We start from the raw sequence: 15,020 nt of genomic DNA, 5'->3' as shown, positions 1-15,020 counted from the left end.
CAGCACAGAACAGGCCCTTCGGCCCTCAATGTTGTGCCGAGCCATGATCACCCTACTCAAACCCACGTATCCACCCTATACCCGTAACCCAACAACATCCCCCTTAACCTTACTTTGATTAGGACACTACGGGCAATTTAGCATGGCCAATCCACCTAACACCGCACATCTTTGGACTGTGGGAGGAAACCGGAGCACCCGGAGGAAACCCACGCACACACGGGGAGGACGTGCAGACTCCACACAGACAGTGACCCAGCCGGGAATCGAACCTGGGACCCTGGAGCTGTGAAGCATTTATGCTGACCACCATGCTACCCTGCTGCCCTGAAAACATTTATTGCCCACCCCCAGTTGCCCTTCAGAATGTGGTGGTGAGTTGCCTTCTTGAACCACTGCCATCTCGGAATAAAGTACACGACGCATAAATCCCGATATGTATGGAAAGGAATTTGTTATTTTAGAAAGGAAATACATTTAACATATAGGTACTGGATTGTGCTACTCATGCGAAAGCACAGAGCTATACAGATTAGAAAGTAGTTACTTTAGCAATGTCGACATTGCTGACAATCTGATTTGATTTTATTCACTTTGTCCAGCTGAAATCTGCAAACTTCCTCCCTGTCAACCCTTCAATTTAAACAGATGCATTCTGCCTCCACCCCTATTTATATAGATGGGGCAGACGTTGGCAATGGTAATGACACCTAACTAGTAATTCAGAGCCCCCACCCCACCCCTCCACCTCCCCACCCCCTCCTCCCACCCCGATCCCCCGCTACAGCTACGGGGATGATGGTTTAAATCCCACAGCAACAAATTAAATTTAAATTCTATTAATAAAACTGGCAAGTAAAAAACATTCTTAAGAACTAGTCATCAATTGCCGTAGAAAAATAGAAACTCTTGCCTAACACGTGGCACCAGACCCACACAGCAATGTGGTTGGCTCTTAACTGCCCGTGGACATAACCTAGCAAACCACTCGGTTGTATTAAAGCCGCGGCGAAGCCTGCAAAAATGAAACATTATGTTTTATTTCGCTATCAGAAGCTCAAAATCATGGGAATTCGTCTCGATCAACCCTGTGGGTGGACCGACACCACATTGACTGCAGTGGATCAAGAAGGGGCTCACCACCAACTTCGGGGTTGGGCGATAGATGCTAGCCCCACCAGTGACAACTAAGCCGATGAATGAAGACAAGGGTTCTTCTAACCTCCTTTTAATTTTGACGGAGATCTTAATGTCATTCCTTTCGGTGACAGGCTGATAAAGCAAGTCGATTTCCTAGATTAATTTATGAAAATAGCGCATCATTTTCAGTATCTCAATCTAAAGTTTAAAAAAACATTTATACGACCAATTAGGAAAAAAACACCAGAAACATTCATAAGCTATATTGAATAATGTGATATAAGATATTTTTTATTGTTGTCAATACAATCACAAGCAGCTAATGGTACGATAAAACTAAACGATAAATCGACCTTTTTTTGAAATAACATCATTCAGTAATGCTATCAGAGAAATTCAGATAGATCACTCTCTTAATCAGAACGCTTGCTCTGCATTATGGGGTTTCTGGATATTGTGTGTATCCGCATTATCTACAAACATGTATCCCCTTGAGAAAAGTCCAAGGAGGTAAAGGCCACAATAAGTGCATTGTACATGTGTCACTCGGTTTGGTTTCTCGGCTGACTTGCGCGGTAAAGCATTCTCTTATCCATTTGGGTTTTCGAGCCAACTGATAGTTCGCCGGATTGAAATGCCTGAATAATTTTGTTCGTGGTAAAAGTGATTTATTGATGCGGGCAGCACTTTGACAAAAGGCCATCTGACCGCCCCCCCCCCCCCCCCCCCAACCACCACACACTTATAAAGGCTTCAAGAGCGAGTTGATTTTGATTGGGGAGGGGGGGGGGGGGGTGAAAGCAGTGTTGCAATCCAGCGCGATACTTCCACGTTGGGCAAGTGAGGGTCGAAATTGTCCTTCCCACCGCCACCATTATCTCATCTATATATGCCGGAAATGACGTTCCAGTTAAATGTTCAACCAGACACTTTTGACAATGCTTCTGATCTCTTCCATCGCCACAACCACTCCCAGTCAGATCTTAGACATCTTTCCAATTGGATATTTCCCCCGAGTACCACTTGGCACAGATTGAAGGTCATCCTTTCTACTTCAAAATGACATATTTGGTCTTTTCGGGTGGAAATATGGAGATAATCAATTTTTCAATCTTTATCAATGCTTTATGAACACAGCTACCAGATAAAGTCCGATAAATCTATCCGTGCAACAACTCAACGGTAACTTGAAGCACGTCTTGGCCATTGGCAATGATGCTGTGCGCCTACATTATCGGCCCAGGATGTCAATCGCTAGAATTCCGAAATTAGTGTCACTGCTATTGGCCTGTGCACATGGAAACTCTTGAGCACCACCTTTAAAATCTTGGAAGGAAGAATGTCAAGTTTTTCCATATTGCGAACATCTGACTGTGTAATGTCGGAGATTTGGTTTTAACGTCAGCAAGTCCCGGCATTCGGTAAAATAAAACAAACCCAATAAAACCAAAAATCGGGAGGCAGGCTCGGTGCTTTTTATTGCTGAAAGATGAGATGTACCAGAAGCGTAGCAGCTGAAACGCCAGCCGCGCTCTCCACAGTTTTCCAGCTGTCACCGGAAATTGCCCTATTGGGCTGTAGAGTTTGAGTGAAATCGCTCATGGAAAGAGAAGTCTCACTGGAGGGAAAGGACACATTTGGGAGAACGTGTAGGCAGGTGAATGGGGCCTCATGGCTCAGAGGAGTGGCCTCTCAGTCTCTGAGCCTGAACAAAGAACAATACAGCTCAGGAACAGGCCCTTCGGCCCTCCAAACCTGCGCTGACCATGGTACCTGCCTAAAGTAAAACCGCTTGCTCTTACGCAGCCGGTATCCTTCCATTTCCACCCAATTGGTATATTTGTCGAGATGCCTCTTAAATTCTGCTATCGTACCCGCTCCCACCACAACCCCAGGCAGTGTTCCATATATTTACCACCCTCTATGTAAAAGACCTGTATCCCACATCAATTCTAAACTTTCCCCCGCGCACTTTAAACCTATGTCCCCTAGCACTTGACTCTCCTACTCTAGGAAAGAGCATCTGGCTATCCATTCTGTCTATGCCACACAGAATCTTGCAGACATCTATCAGGTCACCTCTCAACCTCTATTATTCCAGGGAGAACAGATCGAGTTCGTCTAACTGTTCCTCATAGCTAATGCCCTCCAAACCAGGCAACATCCTAGTAAACGGCTTCTGTACCCTCTCCAAAGCATCCACATTCTTCTGGTAGTGTGGCGACCAGAAGTATGCACAATATTCCAAATGAGGCCTAACTAAGGTTAAGTACAGCTGCAGCATGACTTGTCACATTTTATATTCAATGTCCCGACCATGAAGACCAGCATGCTGTATGCCTTCTTGACCACCTTATCCACCTGCGTTCACACTTTCAGTGATCAGTGGATGTGCAAACCCAGATCTCTCTGCCTGCCAGTATTTGCAAGAGTTCTACCAATTATTGTGTAAATCCTACATGCATTGGACCTTCCAAGGCCATTACATCACACTTGTCCGGGTTAAACTCCATCTGCCATTTCTCCGCCCAAGAGTCCAACCTGTTTACATCCTGCTGCATCCTCTGACAATCCTCTTCACTATTCCCAAGTCCACAATTTTTGCATCCTGTGCGAACTTACTAAGCAGCTCTGGCTTCCAGTTCCCCAGGAGAGTGCTTTGATAACGTGGCTAAGCAGTTTGAACATGACCCTGCTGATCCCGCTCGCACACTCCAATGGCAGGCGGTAAGAGCGGGTGAGAGATTCCTAGTTTCATGGAGCTTCTACTATCGCTATACATAGATGCAAATGTGCATGCTCCCGCAGTTACTATGTCTCCCTAAATAATCTGTCTCACGCCATCGCCAAAGATAACTAAAGAAGGCATTAACGCACGAGAGAAGGATTGAAAGGGAAATGAAGATGCTCAAAGCGGGAGACCCGGAGAGATTCTAGGATTAAACAAGAACATACAATGTAAGAACTACGAGCAGGAATATAGGCAATTCTCGAGCCCGCTCACCATTCAATAAGAAGATAGCTGATCTCATCTCGGCCTGAAATCCACTTTACTGCCCGTTCTCGATAACTCTTCAACCCATTACTAATGAAACATCTGTCCATCTCCTCCTTAGATTTACTCAGCCCCGGCATCTGGAGCAGTGGATACCCCAGATTCACGACCCTTTCAGAGAAGCATTTGTGTTTCTCCTGAAACTATGACTTCTCGTTCTGGAATGCTCCACATGAGGAAACACCAGCTTCATGTCTACTTGATCAATAAATCTGATCATCTTATACATCTCAATTAGGTCTCCGCTCATTCTTCTAAACTCGAGAGAGTGTCGGCCTAAACTGCTCAATAGAAAAGTGTGGAGAAAGACATGAATGAACTATCAGTGACGATGTAATAATGGGAAGACTGGAGCAAAGCAATACAAATACACACGTCATAGTCAGCAGAAGACAGAGGAGGAAATTCCGATTTGCTCTGTGTGTAAGGGAATGGGGTTTTGCATGGGTTAAGATCAAGTTCTGTTGTGAAGCGCTGAGCGACTGTTTGGAAATACCCATTGACATGATCGCACAGAGGGTGATTTGGAACGTGGCCTGGAGACATGGGCACTGAGCCTATTCCTTCCAAACTGACTGGAAACGAATTTACAATTGAGATTGCTGCACGCACACAAAACAAACCTTGAGAATAAAAAGCGTCTACAATGCGGTCTTATGAAGTAAAAATAACGACATTGGCTGTTAAAGGGTTTTCAGTTGCATGATGATTAGAGGATCTGTGTTTTTCCGGTCCTCGTTGGAACCAGGGCTGAAGTAAGGGTACATTTTGCCACTAAATGAGTCAATGAAAGTAAAGAGGGTGGACATGTTGTTCGCGTTGTAGAACGACAGCTGTCCACCCTCATAGTCCAGATACACCCCGACTTTCTTGGGCTTCGCGTTTAAGACAACACGTGTGGGATTGGCTGTAGAAGCCCAATACTCGTTTCCATTTTTCATGCCAAGTATCCAGCATCCTCCATCTTGTGCCGCCCTTGAGCCCCTTTTTCGGAAGGTGTCTTTGACCACGCCCACTTCCCACGATGTTTTACTTCCCACGATAACCTCCCAGTAGTGTCGCCCCGACGTGAATCCTACGGATCCCAGGACACTCAGTTCGCGTTCGGAAGGTTCCGTGGCATCCGGGGCGGAGCGCGATTTCTCTCCGAATTTCACACTGGTTCGGTCCTCGGACAGGACGAGCAGGGGATGGGCTGTGCTCGGGTCCATGGTCAGGGCGGCGGGAGCTGAGCGAAGGTGAAAGAAAACATTTCGTCAACGATTTAAGCAGAGAACTGGGTTTATTGTGCAAAGCACAATGTATTTTTGTTCTTCTATTTGCTCCCTTCTTCAATCTACAGTGGGCGACTGGGGAGCGCATTCTAAATGGAACATTCTGACCTTCCACAACTACCTGATGCCCAGAAGCAAAGTAAATGAGCAGTTATATGTTTTCAAATAACGGTTACTTTTTCTTTAGGGAAATAATTTGAATTTGATGTGTAATAGATTATTCACGAGTGGTAGCGTAAAGAAGGCCTTGGCTAGGTCAGGGTTGTTTTCCTTGGAGTGGAGGAATCTAAGGAACAGACTAATATGCAGAACAAAATTCTGAGAGGCCTCGACAGTGTAGACTGGAAAGGCCTGTTTTCCCTCGCTGTCAATTACCACAGTAATTACAACACCAGGTTAAAGTCCAACAGGTTTGTTCCGAATCACTAGCTTTCGGAGCACTGCTCCTTCCTCAGGTGAATGCCTGAGGAGCAGTGCTCCGAAAGCGAGTGATCCAAACAAACTTGTTGGGCTTTAACCTGGTGTTGTAAGACTTCTTACCGTGCTCACCCCAGTCTAACGCCGGCATCTCCACATCATGTCAATTACCAGGAGGTTTTAGATAATTGGTAGAATGATTCGAGAGGACGTGAGGAATTTATTTTGTCACACAGAGGGGCGCCGGGGTCTAGAATGCATTGTCTAAATTGGTGATTGAAGCTGAAACTATGCCCATTTAACAGGTACCTAGATCTGCATCTGAAGAGCTATAACGGGCAGGACCACGGACCAGGAAAGTGGCGTTAAAATGAAGGGCTAATATATATTTTCTTATTTTTGTCGGGCGCTGCTCCGATCGGCTGAATGGCCTCTTTCTGCGCGGGGATGATTCTATGATTCTATTGTTAAGTATCAAAATAACTCTGAGCGTATGTTAAATCTTATGGCTGCTTTCCATAAGGACCAATTGGGGCCGCTTTAGCTCACTGGGCTAAATCGCTGGCCAGCAGCACGGTTCGATTCCTGTACCAGCCTCCCCGTACAGGCGCCGGAATGTGGCGACTAGGGGCTTTTCACATTAACTTCATTGGAGCCTACTGGTGGCAATAAGCGATTTTCATTTTCATTTCATTTTCATTTAATTTCATTTGTATTCCCTTCAATCCGCGGTGACAACACAAACCGTTCTAATTCTTCTGCAAATGCGGCCGGGGCTGTTTTACAGGCAAATGTGTCACTTTCCAAACATATACTGTTCCTGGGTGAATAACCAGGAAAGGGACAAAAGTTTTATTGGACCGGGGGCGGCCAATATCACATCTGCAGACTGCTCGGAGACCCAATGGGATATTCAGTTACATTGCTACCAATGCAAAAAAAAACTGCGGACGGTGGCCTGTCACGGATGTAAACATTTTGCTGCCCGATTTGCGTGTTGGACAAATTGAGGTTCGCCCAGCTCTCTGTGTTGTATGCATCGGTTGAGGTTGGATTGTTGCTCAAGGGAACAGCTTTTTGCTGTCTCAAAATAGCAATTTGCTGTAGATTTCAACTGCAGGCGTGGAACGGACGGGCATGGGTGGAATACGTGCCTCCTTGCAAGAATAATGGATTTAGTTGAGGATGAATTTCTATACTGAGTTGGTGGGGTAGGGTGAGGTGAATCTTTGAAATTCTCCCTTCTGGAGGGCTTTGGAGTGTCAGTCATGGATGATGTTTGTTTGAGGGATTGATTTCTGGATCTTAAAGGTATCATGGGATATAGGTATTGGAAAATGGCGCAGAGGTAGGCAATCAACCATGATCTCGTTGAAAGCCGTTCCTATGCTTCCACTGGCCGGGAATATAAACTATTTCCGGCATTTGGCCTCAACAACTTGCCACAAACGCTGTTCACACATTGCTTGGATGTTCGCGCATGACCGGAGCCTCTCCAGGCCAGCCACGCATGGACAAGTCCAGCACTCGTGCTTGCCGATAGGAGGCGGTGTTTGGGGAGGGGAGGGAAAGGTGGACTTCGTTAGCCTGTGTCCACTGTGTTCTTCTGGAGCCCTAAGAGGAATTCTAATCACACCTAAACAAAGTCTATGCTCACAGTATTGGAGACTCTCACTGCACCACATCGATGTAACTAGAACTTAAAAGAGTACAGCACAGAACAGGCCCTTCGGCCCTCGATGTTGTGCCGAGCCATGATCACCCTACTCAAACCCACGTATCCACCCTATACCCGTAACCCAACAACCCCCCCCCCCCCCCTCCCCCCAACCTTACTTTTTAGGACACTACGGGCAATTTAGCCTGGCCAATCCACCTAACCGCACATCTTTGGACTGTGGGAGGAAACCGGAGCACCCGGAGGAAACCCACACACACGGGGAGGACGTGCAGACTCCGCACAGACAGTAACTGGACGCAGTGCGTAAGCTCCGTTCAATTAACTCCACTGATTGAGCCAAACATTCAGGTACATCAGAGGACTCTCATTTTCCGGCAGACTCCCGGTAAAATGTGCCTGGAAATTTGGCGCCAGATGTAACTCGACCAGAAATAGGGAGTGTACAGCTATTTTAGGGCCGTTTCAAACCTGTTTCCCTCCGTTTGGTGATTCACAGAAATATTATAATAAAGATTTTGAAATAGGCCACCTTGGACCTTTTGTGTCTGCCTGCACGTCCAGGATCCCACCTGGAAAAAATAATTCGCTCCTCTGACAATGAAATCCCTATTCCATCCTGAACTTGGAAGGTCTTCAACCCATATCTGCGTGGACCTTACCCCCATAACCCAAAGAGGTGGAGGTTATGTGTATTGGCTACGCTAAATTGCCCCTTAATTGGAAAAAAATAATTGGGTACTCTAAATTTATTTTTAAAAATTAAATAAATTGGCGGGGAAACATTTTATGCGATTGAGGCAGTGAAGGTCAATTCATTGAATGGTTCTTTTAACGATTGTGCACTGAGAAATGGGCCGAATGGCCTCCTTCTGTACTATACTATTGCATTATTCCATGGCTTTATATTTTCATTGTAGCAGAGATACTTACTTTGAGTCAGTAAGTTAATTATTTCCCAGTTCTAGAAAGGTTCGTTTATATTTCATTACAGATTCCTTGTTTTAGTGTGTAGCGATCTATAGCCCACACTTGGCCACTGCACCTCCATTGCTTCCCCTGTCTCCTATGCTCTTCTACTTACCGAGTGTTTTGCACGGTGGTCCTTTAATTGCCTGTATTAAGTTAAAAATACAGGTTTGAAAACGTCATGCTCAATCTCTGTTGCCTCTTGTGCTTGAATTTATTGCATTCACTCATGGTTTAATATGCGACAAAATGTCTTCTTACCAGGATTGATAACGTCCATAATATCTCGCCATACTTTGTACTGGATGGGTCCTTTGAATGATCCCAGAGGGAGTCTGCCTTCTGTGACTGTCGTCAGATAGTTCGCTTCGCTAGCAATGTAAATGGGAGATGTTAGTGATTGAAAAACAGGTAACAAAAGTTGGAGCTGTATTGATTTCTACACACGTTCAATTAAGCGGTCTTTCATACCTCTTCCCCTTATCTGGATCCTCCTAAAACAAACAGAACAGAGATTGGAGTTCGCAGCATTTGCATGATAGCGATAGCAACACATGACAGGTGATTTATCATGAAGCCGGGTGGAGCATGAGGCTTCATTGAAATTGTCAAAATCGCATCAGCTTCGCTTGGGAAACCACCCGCCCGCCAACTCCGAGAGACAGAAACATACAATTTCTGGATACGTATTCCAATCAGAACTAAGGCAGCACGGTAGCATACATGGATAGCACTGTGGCTTCACAGCGCCAGGGTCCCAAGTTCGATTCCCTGCTGGGTCACTGTGCGGAGTCTGCTTGTCCTCCCCGTGTCTGCGTGGGTTTCCTCCCGGTGCTCCGGTTTCCTCCCACAGTCCAAAGATGTGCAGGTTAGGTGGATTGGCCATGATTAAATTGCCCTTAGTGACCAAAAAAAGGTTAGCAGGGGTTATGGGGATAGGGTGGAAGTGAGGGCTTAAGTGGGCCGGTGCAGTGGGAGGAACGGTCTCCTTCTGCACTGTATGTTCTATGTTCTCAGAACGGGCTGGAATGCATTATTGCTCTTGGTATTAGCGAGCAAGTAAGTATGGCATTCCTGTGCTAATTCAAGAGGAGTCGTTGATGGTGTGAACATATTACAGTCAGATATCAATCGTATATCAATCGATTAGTTCGCCTATCACCAACGAGAATCAACAACAGTACGACGAGGAATAGCCTTGAACCACTCAATTACATCGTCAATTAGGATGTTAGAATAGTATTCTATGACAAATGATGGTAAGTGAACATAATCATTAGACTGGCCATGTGAATCTAAGGGAGATACTAGGCCAGAGTCGAGGGGTGGGGTTGCTATACTAGCTCCAGCAAAGATCCAGCACAAAAACACACGGCTTGCGACCTCTTCCTTTCCGGCAAAGTGCTATTGTTCTACAACCCGCAATGCAGATAAGGAGAAAAACCTCAGGGCCACAAATCGCGGAATTCTTCCGACCTGCTTTTGCCTGGAAGGGCCAGCAGAAATCGCAATGAAAAGGTGGCAGAGGGCCCTTTATGACGTCTTTAGGGTTTGGGCCCTTTATGACGTCTTTCGGGTTTCCTGTCCATCTTCGGTCGGAAGAAGCCAAGCCATTTTCCGTCCTAACTTGGGTGGAAAGATCGAGGAAACTGCGCAAGGGAGCTAAAGTGCGCCGAGGTTACGTCGAAGGACAATGGGAATCTCAGTAGAAATCCTTCCACCATCTCCCAAGCGTGTTCTTGGCGGATTGGCAACTCACTTCTCGGTTTGTCCTCGATAGTTTTGGCTAGAAACCACTGGTTGATTGAGAGCAGGAAAATTGGACGTCTCCACAGATGGGGTGGGGATGTTAAGGGAAGGTGATGAGTGATTCTTGGGGGATATCGGGAGAACATTCTGAACGGGGTGCGACCTTTAACAATCTGCACCTTCAAGACTGACGCCGGCCGGAGACTGCCTTTGTTCTGTGCAGATTTGGAGAAGAAAATCGCTGGAGTGGAGACTAGTACAATTGGCCGCATTTTCTCCAATGCTAAATTTCCCGACCACCTGAAGTAGGATAGGGCGCAGAACAAGTGCCGTTGATGGTTTGATGTGGAAATGCTGGCGTTGAACTGGCATGTGCACAGTAAGAAGTCTTACAACACCAGGTTAGGTCAGAGGTATCTGCTGGTATAGACTCGTACTAATTTATTGCACATTGCCAAATACGGGGTGCTATTGGTCAGTCAACAGAACCGCATAAGAAGAATTAGATAAATAATAATTTTAAAAATACAACACTTGAAAGTGTTTTACTTTGCCTCATATCAATGCCTGCCTGCCTTTCTTGAATATGCTCCATTGACGATTTTGCACTCCCGGAAGTCTAACTGTGCCCATTAAACCATCGCCTTACCTTGAGCAAGGAGAAGGCATCTTGCTGATTTAACTGCGAATGGACGCCCGACAACTTCTCCTCTGTCTCATTCAGATGCTCTTGAATGTCACGCAGGTTGGACTCCATCTTCTTCAGAATGTCCTCCTCTTGTTCTCCCAGCTCCTTGGCTAAGGCCCGCTCTTTCTCCTCCAGCACCGTGCGCAGTTTGGTAAATTCTGACGAGATGTGTTTTTGCAAAATGTTCGATTGCTCCTGTGGCAAAACAACAACAACAGAGGTCATTGGACCGTGCGGTATTGGGGCAAGTTAGCACAAGAGAACCAGACGCGAACAACCACTCATGTTGACAAGTTACCTGGATTTCTGAGATGCTTTGCTGTTGCTTGAGTAACACGTTTTGTATGGAAGTCTTTTTCTGATTAAGAGCCTGCAGGTTTCCCCTCATTTTATCCTGTGGTCACAACAGCAGTGAAATGGGGGAATTCGTTAATTGGAAATAAATCGCCAATTAAATTTAAAGCTCCAGCTAACAATCACACAGTTGCTTTCTTACCTTGTAAATCTCGACCGCCTCGTTAATCAGCATGAAGTTGTGGGATTTGTGGCTCCGACCGTCTCTCCTATCGAGACACATCACGCAGATCAATTTCTTGTCAGTTTCACAGAACAGCTTCAGTTCCTCCTGATGTTCGTCACAGAACGGGTTGAAGACTTTGTTGGGTTCCACGTTCTGCTTGATGTTCAAGCTGCGAATTTTGTTGGACAGGACTCCCAGAGCCCGGTTGGCTTTCAAGTTCTTTTCTCGGAACACCTCCCCGCACTCTGGGCAGAACGCTTTCTTCTCTTTCTCCCAGCACTGCAAGATACACTGACGGCAGAAATCATGGCCGCACTCCAGCATAACCGGATCGATGAAGATGTCCAGGCACATGGGGCAATTCAGCTCATCGCCCAAGCTTAGGCTTGAAGATCCGGAAGACATGGTGGGCTTTACCTTTCGTTGTGCGTCCAGTGCCACCCCGCCGCTCTCCGCGATGATGGCATCAGACGTAATAAGCTGCCTGTCCAAGGAGCTTGCGCTTTCAGCGAGATCACCGGGAAAGACCCGGAGCTTATCTCGCGATTTCTCCAGCGTGTGGGGGATGGGAAATAGTTCCAGGTCTTTAAGCAACTAGATAATTAGGTTCTCTGCATTTACCCAATGCCGTGTGTTAGGAGATGGTATCTGCATCCGCCACTATCAATGGCGTTCAGAAGGCGCTGAATCGTAAACAAAAACAATGCAAGTTAGAAACAAAATTCCAGGTCACGTATATGTGCTGCCCGCTAATGAATTGTCTAAAATCAGTGTGGCAGTTAGGCACACTTACGAGCTAAGGTTATAATTACTATAAGTCCTGATAAATATTGTCAGCCTATCTGCTACAGTTCGAGCCTCGCCACACTCCACAGCAAGCACTGTCGTCCCGCAAACACTCCCACTCTCAGTGCCTGCTGTGCGCGCATTGGGACGTTTTGCAAGTCGCGGAGAGCTGACTGGCTCAAAGACGGGGAGGCAGCCACAAGACATCATTGAATAGGCTAACAGGTTTAACTTCGACGCTACTCAGCAGATCGCGCGTTGTTTCGGGGAAATTAGTACATTTATAGAACTTTATTCTGCTAAGATATCCAATGGTAACCTTCAAAGTGCGCTATTTCGTTGAAAAGATACGTAGCGTTACAATATTTCCTTCACAAAAAAAGATAAATGCCTGCCGCGTTGCTGACGGGGGGTGAATTCCTTGAATTTTCGCCTCTGGTTTTGCTTGTGATTTTCCGCAATTCTTCCGCCCATATCATGTGGGCGATGAGGAAATTCCCACTTGGAGACGGTACGACATCCATTGCAGAAGACTGGCGCCTGACATTTGGATTGAGTTCCCGTGTGAGTTTTCACCAACCACTTCACCCTGCGAATTTAACACGTGCTCAGGAAAATGTCTAGCCCTTACCTGCTGTTCGAGGCCTGGGTGCATTCGTGTACAGGCAGCGCCAAAATCTTTCTTGCAATGACAAGAAAACAGTTGATTTCACTTCAATTTCTTCGCATCCCGTTCGAGCCTTCCACCGCCTGGATAGGCAGACACAGGATGTTGCAAACAAAAAAAGCTTGGAAGATGCCTTCCCCAGAACTTGCTGTCATTGCCTGAGGAGGTCTGGAGAGGAATATTCCGAAACCTTCCTCATTGGCCCTTGGGGGGAGGGGGGGGGGGGCGTTTTCGCCCCCTTCCGGTGAGATTGCTTGGCTGGGATGGGAGGAGGTTTTGGGGGCGACGGAGGAAGCGGAATTATGACCAGAAGGCAGGCTTAAACGATGATCTAGAAAGCATTACTTGAACGGACGATGGGAACAGATCCAGCAGCAACTTTCAAAGTGGATTCGATGAAACATTTGGTGGGGGAAAAATATCTATGGATACAGAGCGCTGGGAGTGGGGGTTGGGAGGTGGGGAGTATGACTAGTGGATTACTCTTTCAAAAGGCCGTCATAGTTTCGACGGGTCGAATGGTCTCTTTCGCCGTTGTGCTATTCTTGGGCGTTGCACCAAGAGACATGTACATTGTTGCTTCAAAAGTAAGCAATCTCCGGAAACGCATTCTGACCCGGCTGATGCAGTTCGTCAAGGTCAGCACTGCCTTAAAGTAACTGAGTGTTATTACAGAAAGCCTATTTGACATTGCAACTTTGTTACTGAGATTGGTACATAGAAATTCACAAGGACGCTTTGAAACAGGTGCCAAGTTCTGTTTGCCTTCCAAAGTTCGTGAAGACAATGTGTGTGTGTGTTTGTGTGTGTGCGCGCCCGTCCGTGCCGAGGAGTGGGGTGTTGGCGCTGGGGAAGGGAACAGAGTTGGGGCGCGGGGTGTGGTGGATGCCGGGACTGGGCGGAGGATTTGAGGAGCGGGGGGTGGTGGTTGGCCCGCGTGTGGGAGGGGGGGGGGGAGGGGGTGGATTCCGGTTACCGCTCGTTGCAGAAAATGCATGAACTCGCCCAGAGCAAAATGAACCCCCCCCCCCCCCCCCCCCCTCCCCCACCAACCGCCTAGGAATACCAGTAAGAGTCCTTAGCCCAGTTCAAATGCCAGTGCCCGGATGTCCCTGGATATGTCTCCCAACCTGTTGGTTGAATGATTGCTCCGGGCTGTGAATGCATCATTTATTTAAGTGTCAAATGGTAACTGAATTCCTCCAGAACTTATGAGAAATAATCAAGAAACATTATGTAAACAAAGGTGTGGAATGATAGAAAAAACAGTTTATTTCTTGTAGGTACAGAATTGTAGCGTGCTCCACATGTCAATTATATCTTAGTAAGAACTCGTACAGCACCCGGTTAAAGTCCAACGGGTTTGTTTCAAACACTAGCTTTCGGTGCACTGTGCCCCGAAAGCTGGTGTTTGAAACAAACCTGTTGGACTTTAACCTAATGTTGTAAGACTTCTTACTGTGCTCACCCCAGTCCAACACCGGCATCTCCACATCTATTATATCATGACGGATTTCCAGCATTCCTGCATTTACGACATATGTTCATGCGAAATTAACACAAGCATAACCCAGTCATGCCCGTATGCAGCAACACCTAGGCAACATCCTGGCTTGAACTGGTTGGTGACAAGAAACAGTCGCACACGTGCCACAAAGCTGTCAGGCAAGGTCACCTCCATCTCCAGTGGCACGGTGGCACAGTGAGTAGCCAGGAACCCAGTTTCGATTCCGACCTCGGGTGACTGTGTGGAGTATGCTCCGGTTTCCTCCCACAATCCAAAAATGTGCTGGTTAGGTGGATGCGTGGTGCTATATTGCCCCGTAGAGTGGGATTTCAGGAATAGGGCGGGAGATTGGGCCTAGATGGGGCGGTCTTTCGAAGGGTCGGTGAAAACTCGATGGGCCGAATGGCCTCCTCCTGTGAAAAGATAATCTATTTCCCCAATACATTGAATGGCATTACCTGGGAGTTTCCTTGACCAGGAACTGAACTGCATCAGCCATGTAAACACTGTGGCTACAAAAGCAGATCAGAGGTTTGGAATTCTGGAGGAGTAAACCTTCTCCTGACTCCC

At 46.7% G+C, this 15,020-nt stretch overlaps 1 protein-coding gene across 3 annotated transcripts; it reads right to left on the bottom strand.

Moving 5' to 3' along the window:
* Positions 1 to 3,359: 3,359 nt before the first annotated feature.
* On the bottom strand, positions 3,360 to 13,004 carry LOC119976709 (zinc-binding protein A33-like). 3 transcript variants are annotated; one of them, XM_038817420.1, is made up of 7 exons: positions 12,908 to 13,004; positions 11,467 to 12,173; positions 11,269 to 11,364; positions 10,932 to 11,165; positions 9,005 to 9,027; positions 8,795 to 8,904; positions 3,360 to 5,423 (listed from the first exon to the last, which is right to left on the bottom strand). In XM_038817420.1, the coding sequence occupies exons 2-7, from the start codon at positions 11,893 to 11,895 to the stop codon at positions 4,879 to 4,881; spliced, it is 1,437 nt and encodes a 478-aa protein (XP_038673348.1). In that variant the 5' UTR covers positions 11,896 to 12,173; positions 12,908 to 13,004; the 3' UTR covers positions 3,360 to 4,878. The 3 variants fall into 3 exon arrangements, with proteins under 3 accessions (XP_038673348.1, XP_038673347.1, XP_038673349.1); XM_038817419.1 differs by lacking the exon at positions 12,908 to 13,004 and adding an exon at positions 12,284 to 12,896; XM_038817421.1 differs by lacking the exon at positions 12,908 to 13,004 and adding an exon at positions 12,303 to 12,896.
* Between the last annotated feature and the right edge of the window lie 2,016 nt (positions 13,005 to 15,020).

Source organism: Scyliorhinus canicula, chromosome 13, assembly GCF_902713615.1.
Source record: "Scyliorhinus canicula chromosome 13, sScyCan1.1, whole genome shotgun sequence".
Taxonomy (NCBI): domain Eukaryota; kingdom Metazoa; phylum Chordata; class Chondrichthyes; order Carcharhiniformes; family Scyliorhinidae; genus Scyliorhinus; species Scyliorhinus canicula.
The sequence above is the reverse complement of the archived record's forward strand: the minus strand, read 5'-3'. Positions and strand labels throughout refer to the sequence as shown.